General features: G+C 40.0%; 1 protein-coding gene across 2 annotated transcripts; it reads left to right on the forward strand.

The window, feature by feature from the left end:
- Positions 1-8058: 8058 nt before the first annotated feature.
- LOC115743356 (calmodulin calcium-dependent NAD kinase-like) lies at positions 8059-15686 on the forward strand. 2 transcript variants are annotated; one of them, XM_048285568.1, is made up of 9 exons: positions 8084-8134; positions 8207-8319; positions 8553-8776; positions 8920-8981; positions 9073-9294; positions 9402-9531; positions 14578-14897; positions 15065-15209; positions 15382-15686. In XM_048285568.1, the coding sequence occupies exons 1-9, from the start codon at positions 8112-8114 to the stop codon at positions 15619-15621; spliced, it is 1479 nt and encodes a 492-aa protein (XP_048141525.1). In that variant the 5' UTR covers positions 8084-8111; the 3' UTR covers positions 15622-15686. The 2 variants fall into 2 exon arrangements, with proteins under 2 accessions (XP_030533958.1, XP_048141525.1); XM_030678098.2 differs by having other exon boundaries at positions 8059-8319.

Consider the following 15686-nt stretch of genomic DNA (forward strand, 5'->3'; position numbering starts at 1 on the left):
CGCCACCGGCCCGATAACATTTTTCAAAGTAGGACAGGAAACCTTGGAACTTTGGAATTGTTTTCCTTTTCCTTTTCTAGTCAGTTTTTTTCCTGGATCTTCACCGGTGTAGGAAATGACTCCTAGAGAGCACCATAAACCATTCAACTCATTACCAAATTCGTTGAAAAACATCTACACCAGTGTGAAAACATGATTTAAGAGGGAGAAAAAAGGTTTAAAGAGAGTTAAGTTCCGGCTTTTCGCGGTTGAATGCAATCCGTATTTGGCTTTGCTTGTGGAGAGCAAGGAAGAATAAATGAGCCCGGGGACTCTTTTCGCTTTTGATTTGTTGGATGAGAGCAAGTACCATCACCAATCAAAGAGCTGCGGGCCTGGAACTCACTGTGCTTTTGCGAGCCCCTTGAGATTTTCACCATCATGAGATCTCCTTTGATTAGTCTCGGCCTATTCTTCGCTTTCTAAAAACCATGTGGGTCTCTCTGATTCAACCCAATGTGGGTCACAGTGGCAAAATTTGCATCGTAATACCATGTGGATGTGTTCTCCAATGTCTATGTTTTTTCCATTGCTCTACTTTTGTATGTACTACTATGGTGGGTCTGGTCTAATGGATGAGCGCTTTTAACTTTCGGTCAATTGGAAGTGTCATAATTTTCTAAATAACGAGAACCCTTTTCGGAGGAAATGGACAGAGATGCTCAAACATAATCCCTGGAACCAAATTGGAGTGTAATTTATCGCCATCGAAGAGGGAATGCTTGTCCTTGGCAGGGCTAACGAATTCCCTGAGATCAGCGATGCAGAACACTCCGATATACGCTATCCTTTTCCGGCGCTTGCCCAAAAGATGGTGTGAGAATGCTGATAAACAAATGTGGCAATTTTGGCGGAATGTGGATGAAAGCGAGTCCCATAACCTTGCACTAAAGAGCTGCAACTTCATTTGCAAACCGGAAAATGTGGGAGGCCGGGGGTGTACAATTTAATGCTGAGTTAAATAGTGCACACGATGCCACCAAACTAGGATGGTCCATGTTGAAGGAAAAGGATTTGTGCAGGCTAAAGAGTGTGGAAAGCTACTGCCGCTAATAGGAACATCATCCACCAGGTAGTTTTGTATCAGATGGGCAATGGTGAAACAGGAGAACTGGGGCCAACTAAGATGGTTTACCAAAACCGAGGGGTGGGGAGAGTAATGTTGCTTCTGATGAGACGATCAAAGAACTCCCGAATCTGCGACGGAAGATGGTCTTATTTGATGGCCTGAGAATTCTGGGGACTCCTCGGTCAAGTCGGGCTATAGGGATGTCGTTGGCTGTAACCTTACAGCTCCCAATGAGAGACTTTGGCGTTTGATTTGAAACACTAATGCTTCGAGCTATATGATGCAGCTTGGAAACAGGAAAATTTCAAGCTGCTGTTGTTGCTAGGAACCATCAAGGACATGCGCTTGGTGCTTGGTGCAGACTTACAGTCAGTCGAATCTCCCCTCGAAGCAGAAGCAGCGTGGACATGGACTCTCGATGCTAGAAGCTACCGATCGGATAAGGAGATTGCCAAATGCTACGCTCGTTTGTCTCAGCGAAGAAGACGGGATCATATTTGGAGGCTTCATCCACTTATTAATGATTTGAAACATTGTTAACTGCCAGATGTATTTCTAGTTTAATTTCTCATGCATAGTAATCTTGTTTCCTTAGTTGTTGTTGGTAACGCTGTCATCGCTTGACTTCGGATTTCGTACCCTTTTCGAGGAAATCAAGAAGCAAAAGCTTGTTTCAACTACATGAACGATCGCTGAAACTGAAAATGTTCCAAGAAGGACCATGAATCTGTGCAAAGCTCGGGGTCATATCTTTGATTCTTGTATCTCTAAACTTTTGCCTAGAACGATGAGACGCCATGGCCCAATGGAAGGCCCAAAGCTTTCTTCGAACCAGTTCTATGTCAAAGCCATGGTAAGAATAGATCCAACTTCGAAGCTTTGGAGTTATCGTTAACATATTTCTCAGTGAATCTCGTTATTCAACTTTGTATTGAAAGAAACAGTTTGTATTGAAATCAACTTGTGTGACATAGACTCGCTTTAAAAAAACAAAACAAAACAAAATAGAGGTTACAAACAGGGATTATAAATGGCAGTTACAGAAGGAGTTTATAAAGGGAAGTTACAACATAGATTACAAATGGTTATCGACTGTTTTTCCTACTCCATTACCGTCTCAATTCCACTATCTTGACGGGTATTTTATTCCACCACAATAACGGCTACTTTTTTCACTGTTGTATATAAGATTATAGGCTCCACTTTTTGTTGATTCTTTCAAGTTGTGGATTCATCAAGTTGTAGATAATCCTATTCTTTTTTTTTTCAGGGTCAAAGATAAATAATCCTATTCATAAATGACCAAATCTTGCTCTCCTCGACTAAGCCTATCACATTCAAATAATAAAATAAAATAAAAAAAGACAAAGTCTATCACATGTCAATAATAACCACAAATCGATAATTTTTTGGTGCATAAAGAAGCCAAGGCCATACATTTTTTTCATGTTACTCGTAAGAAAAAAAAAAGAAGAAATCTTTTGAAAAATTTACCAAAAAAGTTATTAATCTATTGTACGGATACCAATTTAGCGTTAATCCTCTCTGTTATACCAATTGAGTTCTAAACTTTTTTATGATTTGCCGATATAGTTATTTAGGCCAATTTTGATCGGGAATTGCTGAGGTCGACATCGGCATTCTTACTTGGCATGGTCGGCACTAACATTGACTATTTTTTATATCTTTTCTAAAAAATTTTAAATTTTATTTTATTTTATTTTCTTTCTCTCTTTTTTCTTGTTTTTTCCTTCCAAGTTCGGCGAGGGTCATTGGCTCTTGCCTATGACCAACGAGGATCAGTCAACCCTTATCTATGACCAACTAGGATTGATCGGCGACCCTCATCGAAGGTAGAAGGTAAAAAAGGAAAAAAAATTTAAAAAAAATTTAAAAAAATCTGAAATTTTAAGAAGAATTTTAAAAATATTATAAAAATTGTTTATTGTTAGCGCAAGGTTGCTCCTGTGATTATAGGACTACCTCGGCTATCTTAGCTATAGAAATAAAATATATTGCTGCAATTATACCATGTCCGCACATGGTCTTATCTGTTAAAATCTTTGTACTATATAAGGCTGTGTCGGCAATTTTCCGGCCATTGACAGGAATGATTACATTAGCAAATTATCATAAAGTTTAAAATCTAATTAGCAAAATGAAAAGATTTAACATTGAATTAACATTAATGCATAATGTTTATGGCTTTTATATTATTGTTATACTGAAATGTTTTTGTTACTTGCCATTCGTTGCATTTCACAAACAAACACCCACTTTCTTCACGTGATTCATGTGCCATCGTATTTCTTCCCCCGTGTCATTTATATCCCTCTGTTTTCTCCTCCAATCTACGCTCTTTATCTGTCTACCTTTCGTGGAAGTCTGAATTTTTTTTATTTTCCAAAATAACATTTCGTTTCTCGAAATGTAAGAGAGAAATATCCTATTTTAACTGCAAATCAAGACAAATTTCAAATAGCTTCAAAACAAAACAAGTTCCAAATAACAAGAGAAATCATCGGACCAATATTATGTGACACTCGCTCAAAGAGCACATTTGTGACTTCTTCGTACTAAAATCGACGGCCGATCTCTAAATTCGTCTTCGATAATGAGCACTGTTGACACCTAAATTTTAATAAATATTTTTCAGTCATTTATGTATAAAAAATTAGAACTAATTTTAGTTCTTGTCAAAAATAATGAAATCATTTTTCATATTAATTTTAGCATCCATCATATTACATTTTTGCATTCAAACCGGACCGGCGGTGGATGGATTTAAGTTAATGGTTCTAAACCTAACTTAGCTAGTTTGGACTAAGCCCACGGTGAGGAAACTTCGGTCAAGCCTATAAAACTTCACGTTGGCTGAAAATTGTGCTACACGTGTGGATTGTCGTGGACGCGGAAAGATTACGGGGCAATAAGGCTAATAAATCTCATGGAGAATTGATGTTATCTACGTGGATAATATTACAAGAGATATTTGATCAGATTGGAAAAATCAGTAGAGAGAGAAAGAATTATCGCCCGGGCATGAAAGAAAAATGAATGCTAATCAAGAAAGTATGCTCGTCCGTTTTCAAAAGGAAAAGATCATATCTCAATTGGGAGACGGAAAAAAGAGAGGAGAATTGTCACGGTGGAAGAGGAGAAAAGGACAAAAAATAGAGAAAAGTCTCGTTCTTGCGCGCCAAGCTGCAGACTTGTTGCAGTTCTTTTGGTATCACCTCGTGATTCTGACGAGCAGCCTCAACAGGCCAAATGCCTCCCAAACGACCTTGCGGCCAGTCCTCAAAGTCGTTTTCGTGTTGCCGTTTTGTCATGGCAATCACACCACGGATCAACGTCGCAGACAACCAGCATGCAGCCGATCTTTTCACATTGAGACGAGTGACCTTTCTTCTTGACATTGCAAGTTTTCTGGCGCAGAACAGCTCACCGTGCATCAACATACTGTGAGTCTGTTCGCCCATTGGCCGGGTCACCGCATTGTCGACTGAGTCACACAAGCTCCGTGCATCGCCGTGAGACCCATCACTTGGAGCCATCCGTGCGCGAGTCCTTCGAGAAGCGCCAAGCCGATCCGTGGAGGTTCCCACACTGTCCGGATTAGCAAACTCGATCATCGAGTTTTTGCACAAGTTCAAAAGAGGAAAAGAAATCTTGTCAATCTAGGTAATTTTCCTACTTTGAAACTCGAGATATTTGATTGCATAATCTGGTTGATTGAATTCGCATATCTAAAAATTGTGTTGCAAGATTGAGAATTTTAGATATTCAGTAGCTTTAATATGAAGATTGCACGTTAAACTTGGATATTGAATATTCTTTGAATCTCGCAAGTATATTTTGTGCTTGAATCGAAAGATGGCATGTTAATTTGAATATTCTAGAATTTTTCATGTAATCTTATGAAAATTTGAAAATCTCCCGAGGGTACTCAAGATATTTAAATATTTAAAAATGCGATTGATTAGGAAAATTTCCTAATACGCAACCGCATAAATGTAAATAAGTCTATCTATTAGACTTTAGATGGAATTATTTCCATAGTGGGTATTTCGAATTTTAGGGTCGATTCGTCGGGCTTCGGATCGAAACTTAATTCGAAAGATTCAGCGGTAATCATTTTTTCATTAAAATATTTGCAACTTGAATTTAAATTCATTCATAAAAACAGAAAATTTGAAAAAAAGAAACAAATAAAAATCATTCATCACTCATGTTAATTTTCATGTCACAAAATCTCAAAAAATAAAAAAAAGATTAGGAAGATATGGCTTCTTAAAAACCACATCTTATCAATTTTTAGAAATATAGGATTTTCTAGAAATCCTATCTTATGGATCACCTTCGATAAACAAAATCTTTTGAATCCTTTCAAAAGGGTAAAAAAGATATTCTTAAAAATTTTGGGAATTAATGCAAATTGAATCCGAAAAATTTAAGATAGTCTTGAACCAATTCACCATCATTTTTCATTAATTTTTAATTTCGAAAATTACACACACAAAAAACCCAAAAAAAAAATCATAAAAAGAATACCCAAAAAATTTGTACCTTTTAAGCTTCAAGTCGGAATTCATCAAAATCGCCAAATCGAACTTTTTCATGAAATTAGTACCGAAATGGCATTAATTTTATAAATTAATGTAACCAAGTCCCGAACTCAAGATTTCTTGTTCGTAGGAATAAAATAGTTTTCTCCCACTATTTTATTTAGGTTTATAATCGACCTACCAAAAATGATTAGTAGCAGCTCCGAAAAATTAAAAAATGTTTTGAAAGATAATCATTTGAATCATAATTCACGATTTGGTAGAACTTGGGAGAGTTCGAGCTAAATTAATTAATCTAATTAATTAATTTGGCAATCCATTAACCTAAAATTGGAAAATTCGATTTTTATGTCGCGACAAGCACACACTAAGATCCCCATCTATTGGAACTATAAATGTCAAACGGGTGAATCGGGTCAGATTGAATATGATCCAATCCATATTGAACCATTTAATCCGTTTTTATCTATTTTCATGTAGTACAAACCCAATGACCTCTGCCACATCCATATAACTAAAACATTTTCATAATTAATCTAATTTAGCAAAACTTATGAATTATTTAAAAAATTATATTACTAAAACATTATGGGTAATTTCATAATTTAAAATAAAGATAAAAATTGATTTTTAATATAGTTAACTAACCCAATTCTGATCCATTTAAATTCCACTTAAGATTATTAAGTTGTTAGTGACCCATAATGAATTTATGACCCACACTCATAAATATGGGTTCTTGACCCATTTTGCCACCTCTACTTGCAACGCCTTTGTTTTTCTGCGGTGCGCGCCTAGATTTGGCATTCCCAACACTATCACCAAGTAGAGTAAAAATGTTAAATGACCTGTGAGAGCAAAACATTTATGAAACTCCCCCGATCTCCTTCGAAACTGGACTTGTATACCAACGAAACGGACGAAACCGAAACTCCGAAGTCATACACACCAAAAACCCCAAATCTAAATTAGATCGGGATAGAAATCTCTCCAAAAAGGGAGAGAGAAGCTTTAAGATCCATACTAAATCAGAAAAAGAAAGCTCATATATGGGAGAAAAAAAAAAGGAGATAGAGAAACAAAATAATTTAAGAAAAAGGGGAAGGGAGGGAGAGATCTAGTTCAATTTCTTTCTTTTCATAAAATTTGTGAAAATAAAAGAGAGAGAGGAGAGAAGATGGGAGAGAAAATTAGGCTGGCGACCTTTGACGCAAGTTCTTGAGTTCTTCCTTCATCTCCCATCTCCGCTTCTTGTACGCCAAAAATTGGGTGCCCGTTCCTTTGGATCGGGGACTTGATGAAACTGATGACCAAGATGGGCTTTTTTTTCTTTTTGGTCGAAAGGTCCGAAGAGACTTAAAATAGGGGATGATGTCGGAATTCCCGCAAGCACATGTTCCCTTTTGATTTTTTCCCCCCTTACAAATCACTTTGTGAAGTGGCACAAACGTACATAAGTTGGGCAATCGAAGAGAAATATCGTCCCTTTGCTTGGAAATGTCATTGTTTGATTCAAAGAAGGGCAATTCACAATAATTCCCCCCACAATTAAAAAAAAAAGAATTTTTCCATTTGGGTTTCTCGTGGTTTGGTTATACTGCGAAAAGATAATCTTGGGTCTCCCTATTTTGTGGATTTTGAGGTTGTGATTGGTTGGTTTTGGGTCAGAAGTCATTAGACAATGATCTCAATGAGCTAGCCACATCATCTTCCTCAATCGAATTTAGTGCCATTTGACTTTAACAAAAAAAAAAATTATTATTCCCTTTCGGGGGAGACTACTAAATTTTCCTTGGATTACATGTCAAATCAACTATTTCGCTCAGACCCATTTCATTTTTTTTCATCTGCTCTTCAAAAATGAGAAGTGGGAAAAAAAATAAAAGAAAAATGAAAAAAAGGAATTTAACAAATTGAGATTGTGATGGAACCCAACACAGAACGCGAAGTCGTACATAGTAGTACAGCGGGGCTGGCCATGTGTGGAGGTCACCGGACAAGGCCAAATTTCCCTCAGGACACATAGCATGAATGATGCTAATGAACGATCGATACTCCTGTCCTTGTTAAAAAGTGTCGACACTTGTTAGAAGGCAATTTTCCCGGTGGATGATGATTACCGTGCCGGAGAGGTTCCGGCCGGTAGCTAAGGTGTCCGGCGAAGATGACGATGATGAGGATGGTTTGCTATGGTGAAGCGGCAGTGAAGGTTTTGGCTGGTGCGACTTGAGGCGGTGAGGAATTGGGGACCTACAGGTGAAGAAGCACGTGGGGTTCTGAAAAATCTGAAAAAATGGGATCCGTATATAACACGTGGCAACCCACGATTGGGCCGGGCCACATGGTGACGTGGAGAGGCCGGGCTTACCCAATATTTCCTCACGATTTGGAGATGTCCAACTCCATTCCTCGCTATCTCCACAGTACTGGGGAAGATGCACCGCGGGATCACCCTCGCCCATATTCTCACCGCCTCCCTCGTGGGGCTCGCCGCTGCCGTGGCAAGCAGCCGCCCGTGGCAGCGAAGCCGCCCTACTGAACCGGCAAAGGGTCCTCATCCTCACCACCGTCGTGTCATCGCACGTCTAGATCGGACTGAATCGGGCCACCTCGCCAAGCTCGAGAGCTTCTCCGACTACGTTGGTGAGTTCACTCGGTCGGTCCAAAGTCTCTTTTCGTGGTCGTGATTTCGCATCAGTTGTCTTCTTCCCTTTTTCACGAACTCATTTCCAGAGATTCGGCTTCCCGTTTCTTGAGAGGATAAGAAATTATGGTTTGAAAACAAAGGTTCACGTAATTGCTCTTAACGCTACGCTAACGAACAGTTGACCCTTAAAGGGTGAAGAAGCTAGTGTTACATAAGAAAATTGGTGCAGCTAGGCAACTGGGATTTGAAGATGGGAGGGAGTGTCCGCGGCTGAGCAAGCTGGCGATTGACTACTTGAAGAGGACCGAAGGGTGTGAAGAGGACATCTGCGGGTTCTTTGCCGGCGAACAAGACGCGGAGTCGCTGTGCGAGAAGCTCATGGATGAGTTCGAGCGATGCATCCTCAGTTACTTTGCGTTCCATTGGAGCCAGGCCTCTGCTATGATCAGTCAGGTAAGCTGGTAAATATAGGACTGTCGAGAAAGTCGAAACCGCCACCACGAGGGAAACATCTCTGTGTCGGTCAACGCCTCTTCTTCAATGTTGTTAATTGGGTGATGCATCTGTGGATGGGGATCTGACGATGAACATGATAGGTGCTGAGTGCTGAGTCTGAAACTAGGACGAAGCTCAAGGACTTTGTGTTGGCCGCTACAAGGTTAGTAATGCTGAGAAGTTATGTAAGATGAGTTTGAATTTGGAGAACTGGAGTGACGGACTGAAGACATTGGGCGGATATTTGGGGGCAGGAAACAGAGATTTGAGAGGGTGGCCAGGGACCTAAAAGTGACAAGGGCGCTAAGTACCATGGTAGAACAGATGAAGCTGATCGGAGGGCCCGTGCGCAAGGGCGACGAGTCGACCGACGTGATGATGCCGGTGGCTCACAGCCAGAGAAGCCCAGTCCTCTTGCTCATTGGCGGAGGCGCCGGAGCCGGAAAGAGCACTCTCATCAAAGACATTCTTCAGCAGTAAACATTAGTTATTTTCTCTCATTTGTTACAAGATTGAGGACATCCCTTTTCTCTTAATTGAAGAGAAGCTGGTTGTAATCGGCTTCATGGGGGGATACTTGCAGGCCACTCTGGGTTGAAGCAGCAAGCAATGCCGTGGTAGTGGAGATTGATGCATTCAAGGAGACAGATGTTATATACAAGGCACTCAATTCAAAGGGTCTTCACAATGACATGCTTCATACCGCTGAATTGGTACGCATCTTCTTCCCTTAATTAAACAGCGTCTGAGATCCTTAGACATTGTCTGAGCCTTTCCTGCCAGATTCGATCCCGTGTAATCATTCTTTAACACCCGAATATACATTAGGACAATATGCATAATAAGTATTTCATTGCATTAACTCATATATTAGAGAATATGAATTGTTTTGTCAACTTCAAAATCAATTATAGGCTTTTTCTCAACAGTTTGTAGTAAGAATTGAGGCAATTTTGCCTAGGACTAGCTCCTTGCCTAAGGGTGAAAATTTGTGCTCAACGGCGTATTCCTGTTGTGTACAAAAAAGTGTATACTAGGCAATCGATTTAACTGGAGCATGACATGATTAGTTAATTGTGTTAACTTTCTTGATACGAATAACACCTGCAAAACATGTTGACATTGCATGATCAATGTAATACGATTAAATAATAGAATGACAGGTTAACACAATTATACCCGTTGAGACGTGAAATCAACCCACCGATACGAAATCAATCAACCAACACGAACATGATAAGAAATATGCTCAACTTTTCAAATCTAATTCTTTTAAGATAGATCATCTCTGTGAGGTATCTTACCTCAGTGAATATGACACATCGATCAAGATTTCACTTCATTTGACCATGAATAGGGGAGGGTTTACGTTAGGATTAGTGCACACTCAGAGACATGTATGATATCCTCACAATGAAGACCGTTCTCTCGGCCTACAAAAGGACTGCCCTTTAGTCTCCAAAGCTATTTATTAATCTACACTATAAAGCACTCAGGTCTTCGAAACTTTCTGATTTTTCACATAATGGTAAGTAGAGAGCATACTCGTGAAATCAATTCATCTTGTCTCACCAACAGACTGATTCTAACTTTCTATTACCGTCCGGCCTTAATGAAGGAAAAATAAGTGTTTGAAGATCATTAAAGAGTGTATAGAGATTGAAAACTTCGTCAACCTTTTAGTTCAAATTCTCACCGAAATTAGCCTTGTATAAGAAAGACCGAGTGCATTGCAAACCTCTTGTATTCAACACATGGGCTCTTTAAGATGTTCCTACACAGCATGAATATAAAGTACCGTAGACAAAATATAAGCACACATGCATCTACAGGATGCTTTTACAAGACAACTTTTTCGGAAGAAAGGAGAATAAAAAGGTATTTTGGCCAGAGGTGGTGGCCAACGTTATTCATGATACAATTGTACAACCACTATCTGAAGGGCTCGTGATTTTAGAGGTGAAAAATGAGTTGGTAGGATCGGGGTCGAATATGATATGACCTATATTGATCCATTTAATCCGTTTTGACTCATATTCAGGCAATAAAAATTCAATGACCCATAATCCGATCCGATCCACACCCGATCCATACCCGACCAAACTCATATTGACAATTCCCGCCCTTCTCTACCGCCAGCCCGCCACCCACCGTGGCAGAAATCACTGTCGCCGCTTCAGCAGTACAGTACCACAGACTTAATATATAAGTTGATTAAGATACTCCACTTTTCAATCACTCAATCATCCCTTCATACCAAAAAGCTATGATCCCTTGCTATTAAAAAAACAGAGGGAGTATGGAAATGGTAATACCCCTCGGTTAGCACAAATTTCCTTAGCTTTATCCAAGTAGGCCGAGGTGAGCTTCTTATTGTTTGCTTCAACAGACTTGACGAAGTCCGGAGCTGCAATACAGGAAACACGAGTGAGCTAGCGAGTAGAATTTCTATGAACTTGTGGACGATTGTCACTGCTAGAGAGAGAGACAGAGAGAGAGAGAGAGAGAGAGAGGGGCTTAACTGGGTGAAACAGAGCAATAGATGCGAACAGAGCTGAGGGAGGCTTGGAAAGTGCTGACGGGTCGAGGAGGAGGGTGGGCCATGAAGAGCTCACTAGTGACGGTGGGTTTTCGAGCCCCGCGGGCAATGGCGACGGTGGGAGGCGGCATTGGGCGGGGGCAGCGATGGGCGGCGACGGGCTGCGATGGCGGCGGGGTGCTTGGAACCCATGGGTCAAAAATGGATCGAAAATGAATTAAGCTAAAATCCATTAAAATCCATATTTGAATAGCCTTTATAAGCTTGGACTCATATTTGACCCATTTTTAAAATTTAATGATTCCATATATGACCCAGTTATATAAAAGTGAGTTAAAAAGTGGGTCAATAACCCATATTGACGCCTCTACGTGATTTAAATTAATCTTCCATTTTCCATTATTGAGCTGGAATGAATCCATGTATGACTAAAGTGTATAAAAGTGAGTTAAAAAAGTGGATCGATAACCCATGTTGAAACCTCTACGTGCTTTAAATCAATGTTCGGTTTTCCATTATTGAGCTGGAATATGGATTTTCTGAGCTAGTGGCTAGTCCTACCCCGAGATTGAGGCCTACCTATTGGTTGTTTGAGCTTGATCCTAGACGCTACATTTCGGGTCTGGTATTTAGTTGCCACTTGTATAGATTGATACTTGGTTGCGGCCAGTCGGTCGGATTCAAGAGCCTAAGATTAAGGTCATAGTCTCCATAATCCCGAGGGTCTTGAGAAAATTCCATAGGTTCTGGCTGATTCATTTTGTATTCTTATTATAAAGCTTGATGGATGGCATATTTGATCTTTTCATATGTCTGGGAATAATCCAATGTGATTTCTTCTTGGTAAGTATAGGGCCGCACGGACTATTTCTCAAGGCCCGTGGGATTACGGAAACTATAACCCTAATCTCAAGCTCCTAAATCTGACCAACTAGCCACAATGCAGTTTCAATATAGACAGACGGTAACCAAATCCAAGACTTAGCATGTGTCCTTCAAGAATCAGCTGCAACAATTAACAAGTAGACCTCAATTTCCCACTAGGACTAAACACTAGCCTAGGACATCAAGAATTCAACCTAAATGATGCAGACCCGATCTTTTGATCCTGATCACGAGTCCTTTGCGAGGTACTAGCTGTACTGAAGCAATGGTTGTATTATTGTCCTGTGTGGAACTCTGTCTATTAGTACTTCAATTATTGTCCTTCCGTTGAAAAAGTTGTATTGTTAAAGCATCTTGCATATGTATATATATGGGTTCCTACTTTATCCACAATAGTATTGTCCGGTACGAGCATCTTACGGATGCCCATGTGTTGTATGGAAAAGGTGTGTAATGTCCTTAGCCTTTTCAATATAAGGTTAACATCGGGAGAAGTACGGAGTAAGTGTTTGCTAAAGGCGTGCATGATAACACTTCTTAAATAGAATATCTGCTCCAGAACAAAAGTGCTTCTAGAGCCGAAATCTGTTTTGGTAACGCAACTTCTAGAGTAGAAATCCGTTTGGTTAAGCAACTTCATTTTTCTATTTTTGAAGTATTTTTTTTTTAACTTCTGAAGTAGTTTTGGAGCCACTTGACGAAGTAAAAAAATATTTACTTTTTTTCGGAAGTTAAAATCAAAGAGAGACAATTCGCAGCCGGTGACCGTCGTTTGCTGTCGCTGGTGATAGTCATTCGCCATTGCCGATCTCCTCCGGCTGATAAAATTTTTAAAATAATAATATTATTATTAATAATAAAAATTTAAAAACTAAGAAATAAAATTTTCATGATTTGGTTAAATGGCATCCCGGAAAAACATAATCGTGGCAACCTGGACCGAGCAATTGACCCAATTATTTGTAAGTTTGATGGTAGACGAGGTTAAAAAGGAGAATCGAATCACCCGTACTTACAACAAAGTAGGGTAGAATAACACTCAGCGCGAATTCAATAAATAAATAGGAGCAGGAATTTGCATCTAACTTTTTTCAAATAAGAGGCATTTTAGGTTATGATCAATAATTTTCCGTAGAAATTTTTGTGCTAATGATGTTCCGAAGCGGTGAATTTTGTCTTGTTATCAAATGTCGTTATCTCATCAGAAATTCACTCTCGGAGCAGAAGTAAAAAAATCAACTTCAAGTAAGAAGTTAATTTCTAGAGTAGAAGTGTTGCCATGCGCGCCCTAAATTTTCAATCTATATATACTCTTCAATGTCTTCTAGACACTTTTCTTTCGTCCTCAAGGCCTAATGGCATTAGGAAGGTAGAACCATTTTGTTAGTCTAGTAAGTTGAGTTGGTTTCATGAGCATGCTCTCCACTTGCAACTATATGCATCCTGTAAATTAGGAGAAAAGTACACTAGAAATGCCATAACTTTTGTACGGCGTTCACTTGAGTGCCATAACTTTTAAAACGTTCACTTAAGTGTCATAACTTTCAAAAATCGTTCACTTGAGTGCCATGTTGATGTGGACGTTGGAAAAGTTGACATGATAGCCGGAAAGCTAACGTGGCACACCGGAAAAGTTATTGTAACACGCCGGAAAGCTAACGTGGTACGCCGGAAAAGTTACTACGGGACTCAAGTGAACGATTTTGCTCCGACGTAGCACTCAAGTAAATGATTTTTGAAAGTTATAGCACTTAAGTGAATGTTTTGAAAGTTATCATACTCAAGTAAACGCTGTACACAAGTTATGACACTTCTAGTATACTTTTTCCGTAAATCATAAAAGTTTTGAGGCCTAAGTGCCTTATAATACATATTAGTAGAATCTGGAGACTTAAAAAACAATCCCTTTTGTAGGCCTAGAGAAGGGCTGTCGTGACTCGAATCGTGTTCGTGTTATCATGTCATATCAGAACACAATTAGCCTCAATCCAATCATGTTAGTTTCATATTGTGATCGAGTCCTGATATCATGTCGTATCAGAAATCGACATCCCTTTACTCACATCATAAGGGCCTCAAGGCAACCTATAGTTTACAAAAGGCTAAGCCCAGCAACACCTAGCGCACGAAATTGCATTGAGATTTTTGTGGATAGGCAGGTCTAGTGAACGACCTAAGGCCCCATTTATCAGAGCTCGCCTTTTGATTTGATCACCTCTACATAGCTTATGCATCCAGTATTCCATGGGTTTGGTTCATCCACCATATTTAAGTTTTATAATAAAGCTTCAGAGCTCAATACTAAAGCCTCTCTCATACTCCCAACACACACCAGGTTCACCAGTCATCTGCCGATGCAGCATCCTCACTTCTGGTGACTGCACTCAATGAAGGAAGAGACGTGATCCTGGACAGCACACTCTCATGGGAGCCCTTCGTCGAGCAGACAGTCGCGATGGCTCGGAATGTCCACAGACATCGTTACAGAATGGGGGTCGGGTATAAGGTGGCCGCCAACGGCACTGTCATCGAGAACTATTGGGACCAAGTTGAGGAACGTGAACAAGACGAACCAAATCCCCACAGAAAGCCATACCGAATCGAGCTGTTGGGAATTGTGTGCGATCCTTATCTCGCTGTGGTGAGAGGCATTAGGTAAAACCTTTCTTGCTATTGTCATGGTTTTGTACGAGGGTCACTTTGACGAGTGTTTCGTAAGCATCGACCGGCAAACTTAGTAATGTTACAACAATGTTTCACTCTATTGCTCGGCGATGAGGAGATTGTGTTTAGCCAAATCATCGGTATTTCTTTGAACGTAGGAGAGCCATAATCGCCGGAAGAGCTGTAAGAGTGAATACACAACTCAAATCCCACAAGAGATTCGCAGACGCATTTCGGAGGTATTGCAATCTCACGGACAGTGCCAGGCTCTATTGTACCAACACCATGGGCGGCTCACCTGCGGTAACTTGCGAACAACGTCTTGTTTCTGCTTTATAGTTACACTACGATGGAACGACTTAGTTTTCTGAGTGGAGGGATGGAAAAAGTATGGAACCAAATTAGTTTTTATAGAATTCGGTATAGAATTTTTCCACACTATGAATTGATTTCGATAGTCTCTGGATGAATGCAGTTGATAGCATGGAAAGATGGGGACAGCAAGCTGCCTGTCAATCCGGAAGAGATTGAGTGTTTGGCCACCATAAGCAAATTGAATCCGAACGCAGAGTCCGTAGACGAACTTTACCCGGTTCCGAGCCCGATCCACGAACCCGGGTCGGTTTGGAATGATTTTGTTCACTCCCCGTCGAGGCCAACCACCCTTTCGGAGCTGAGGACTGCGGTCAAGAAAGTTGAAAACCAGGAAATTTGAAAGTCTTGGAATTTAACCCAATGTTTTTGGTTTAATCCTTGTGTCTTTTGTGGATTTACCCATTT

Source organism: Rhodamnia argentea, chromosome 1 (assembly GCF_020921035.1).
Source record: "Rhodamnia argentea isolate NSW1041297 chromosome 1, ASM2092103v1, whole genome shotgun sequence".
NCBI lineage: Eukaryota > Viridiplantae > Streptophyta > Magnoliopsida > Myrtales > Myrtaceae > Rhodamnia > Rhodamnia argentea.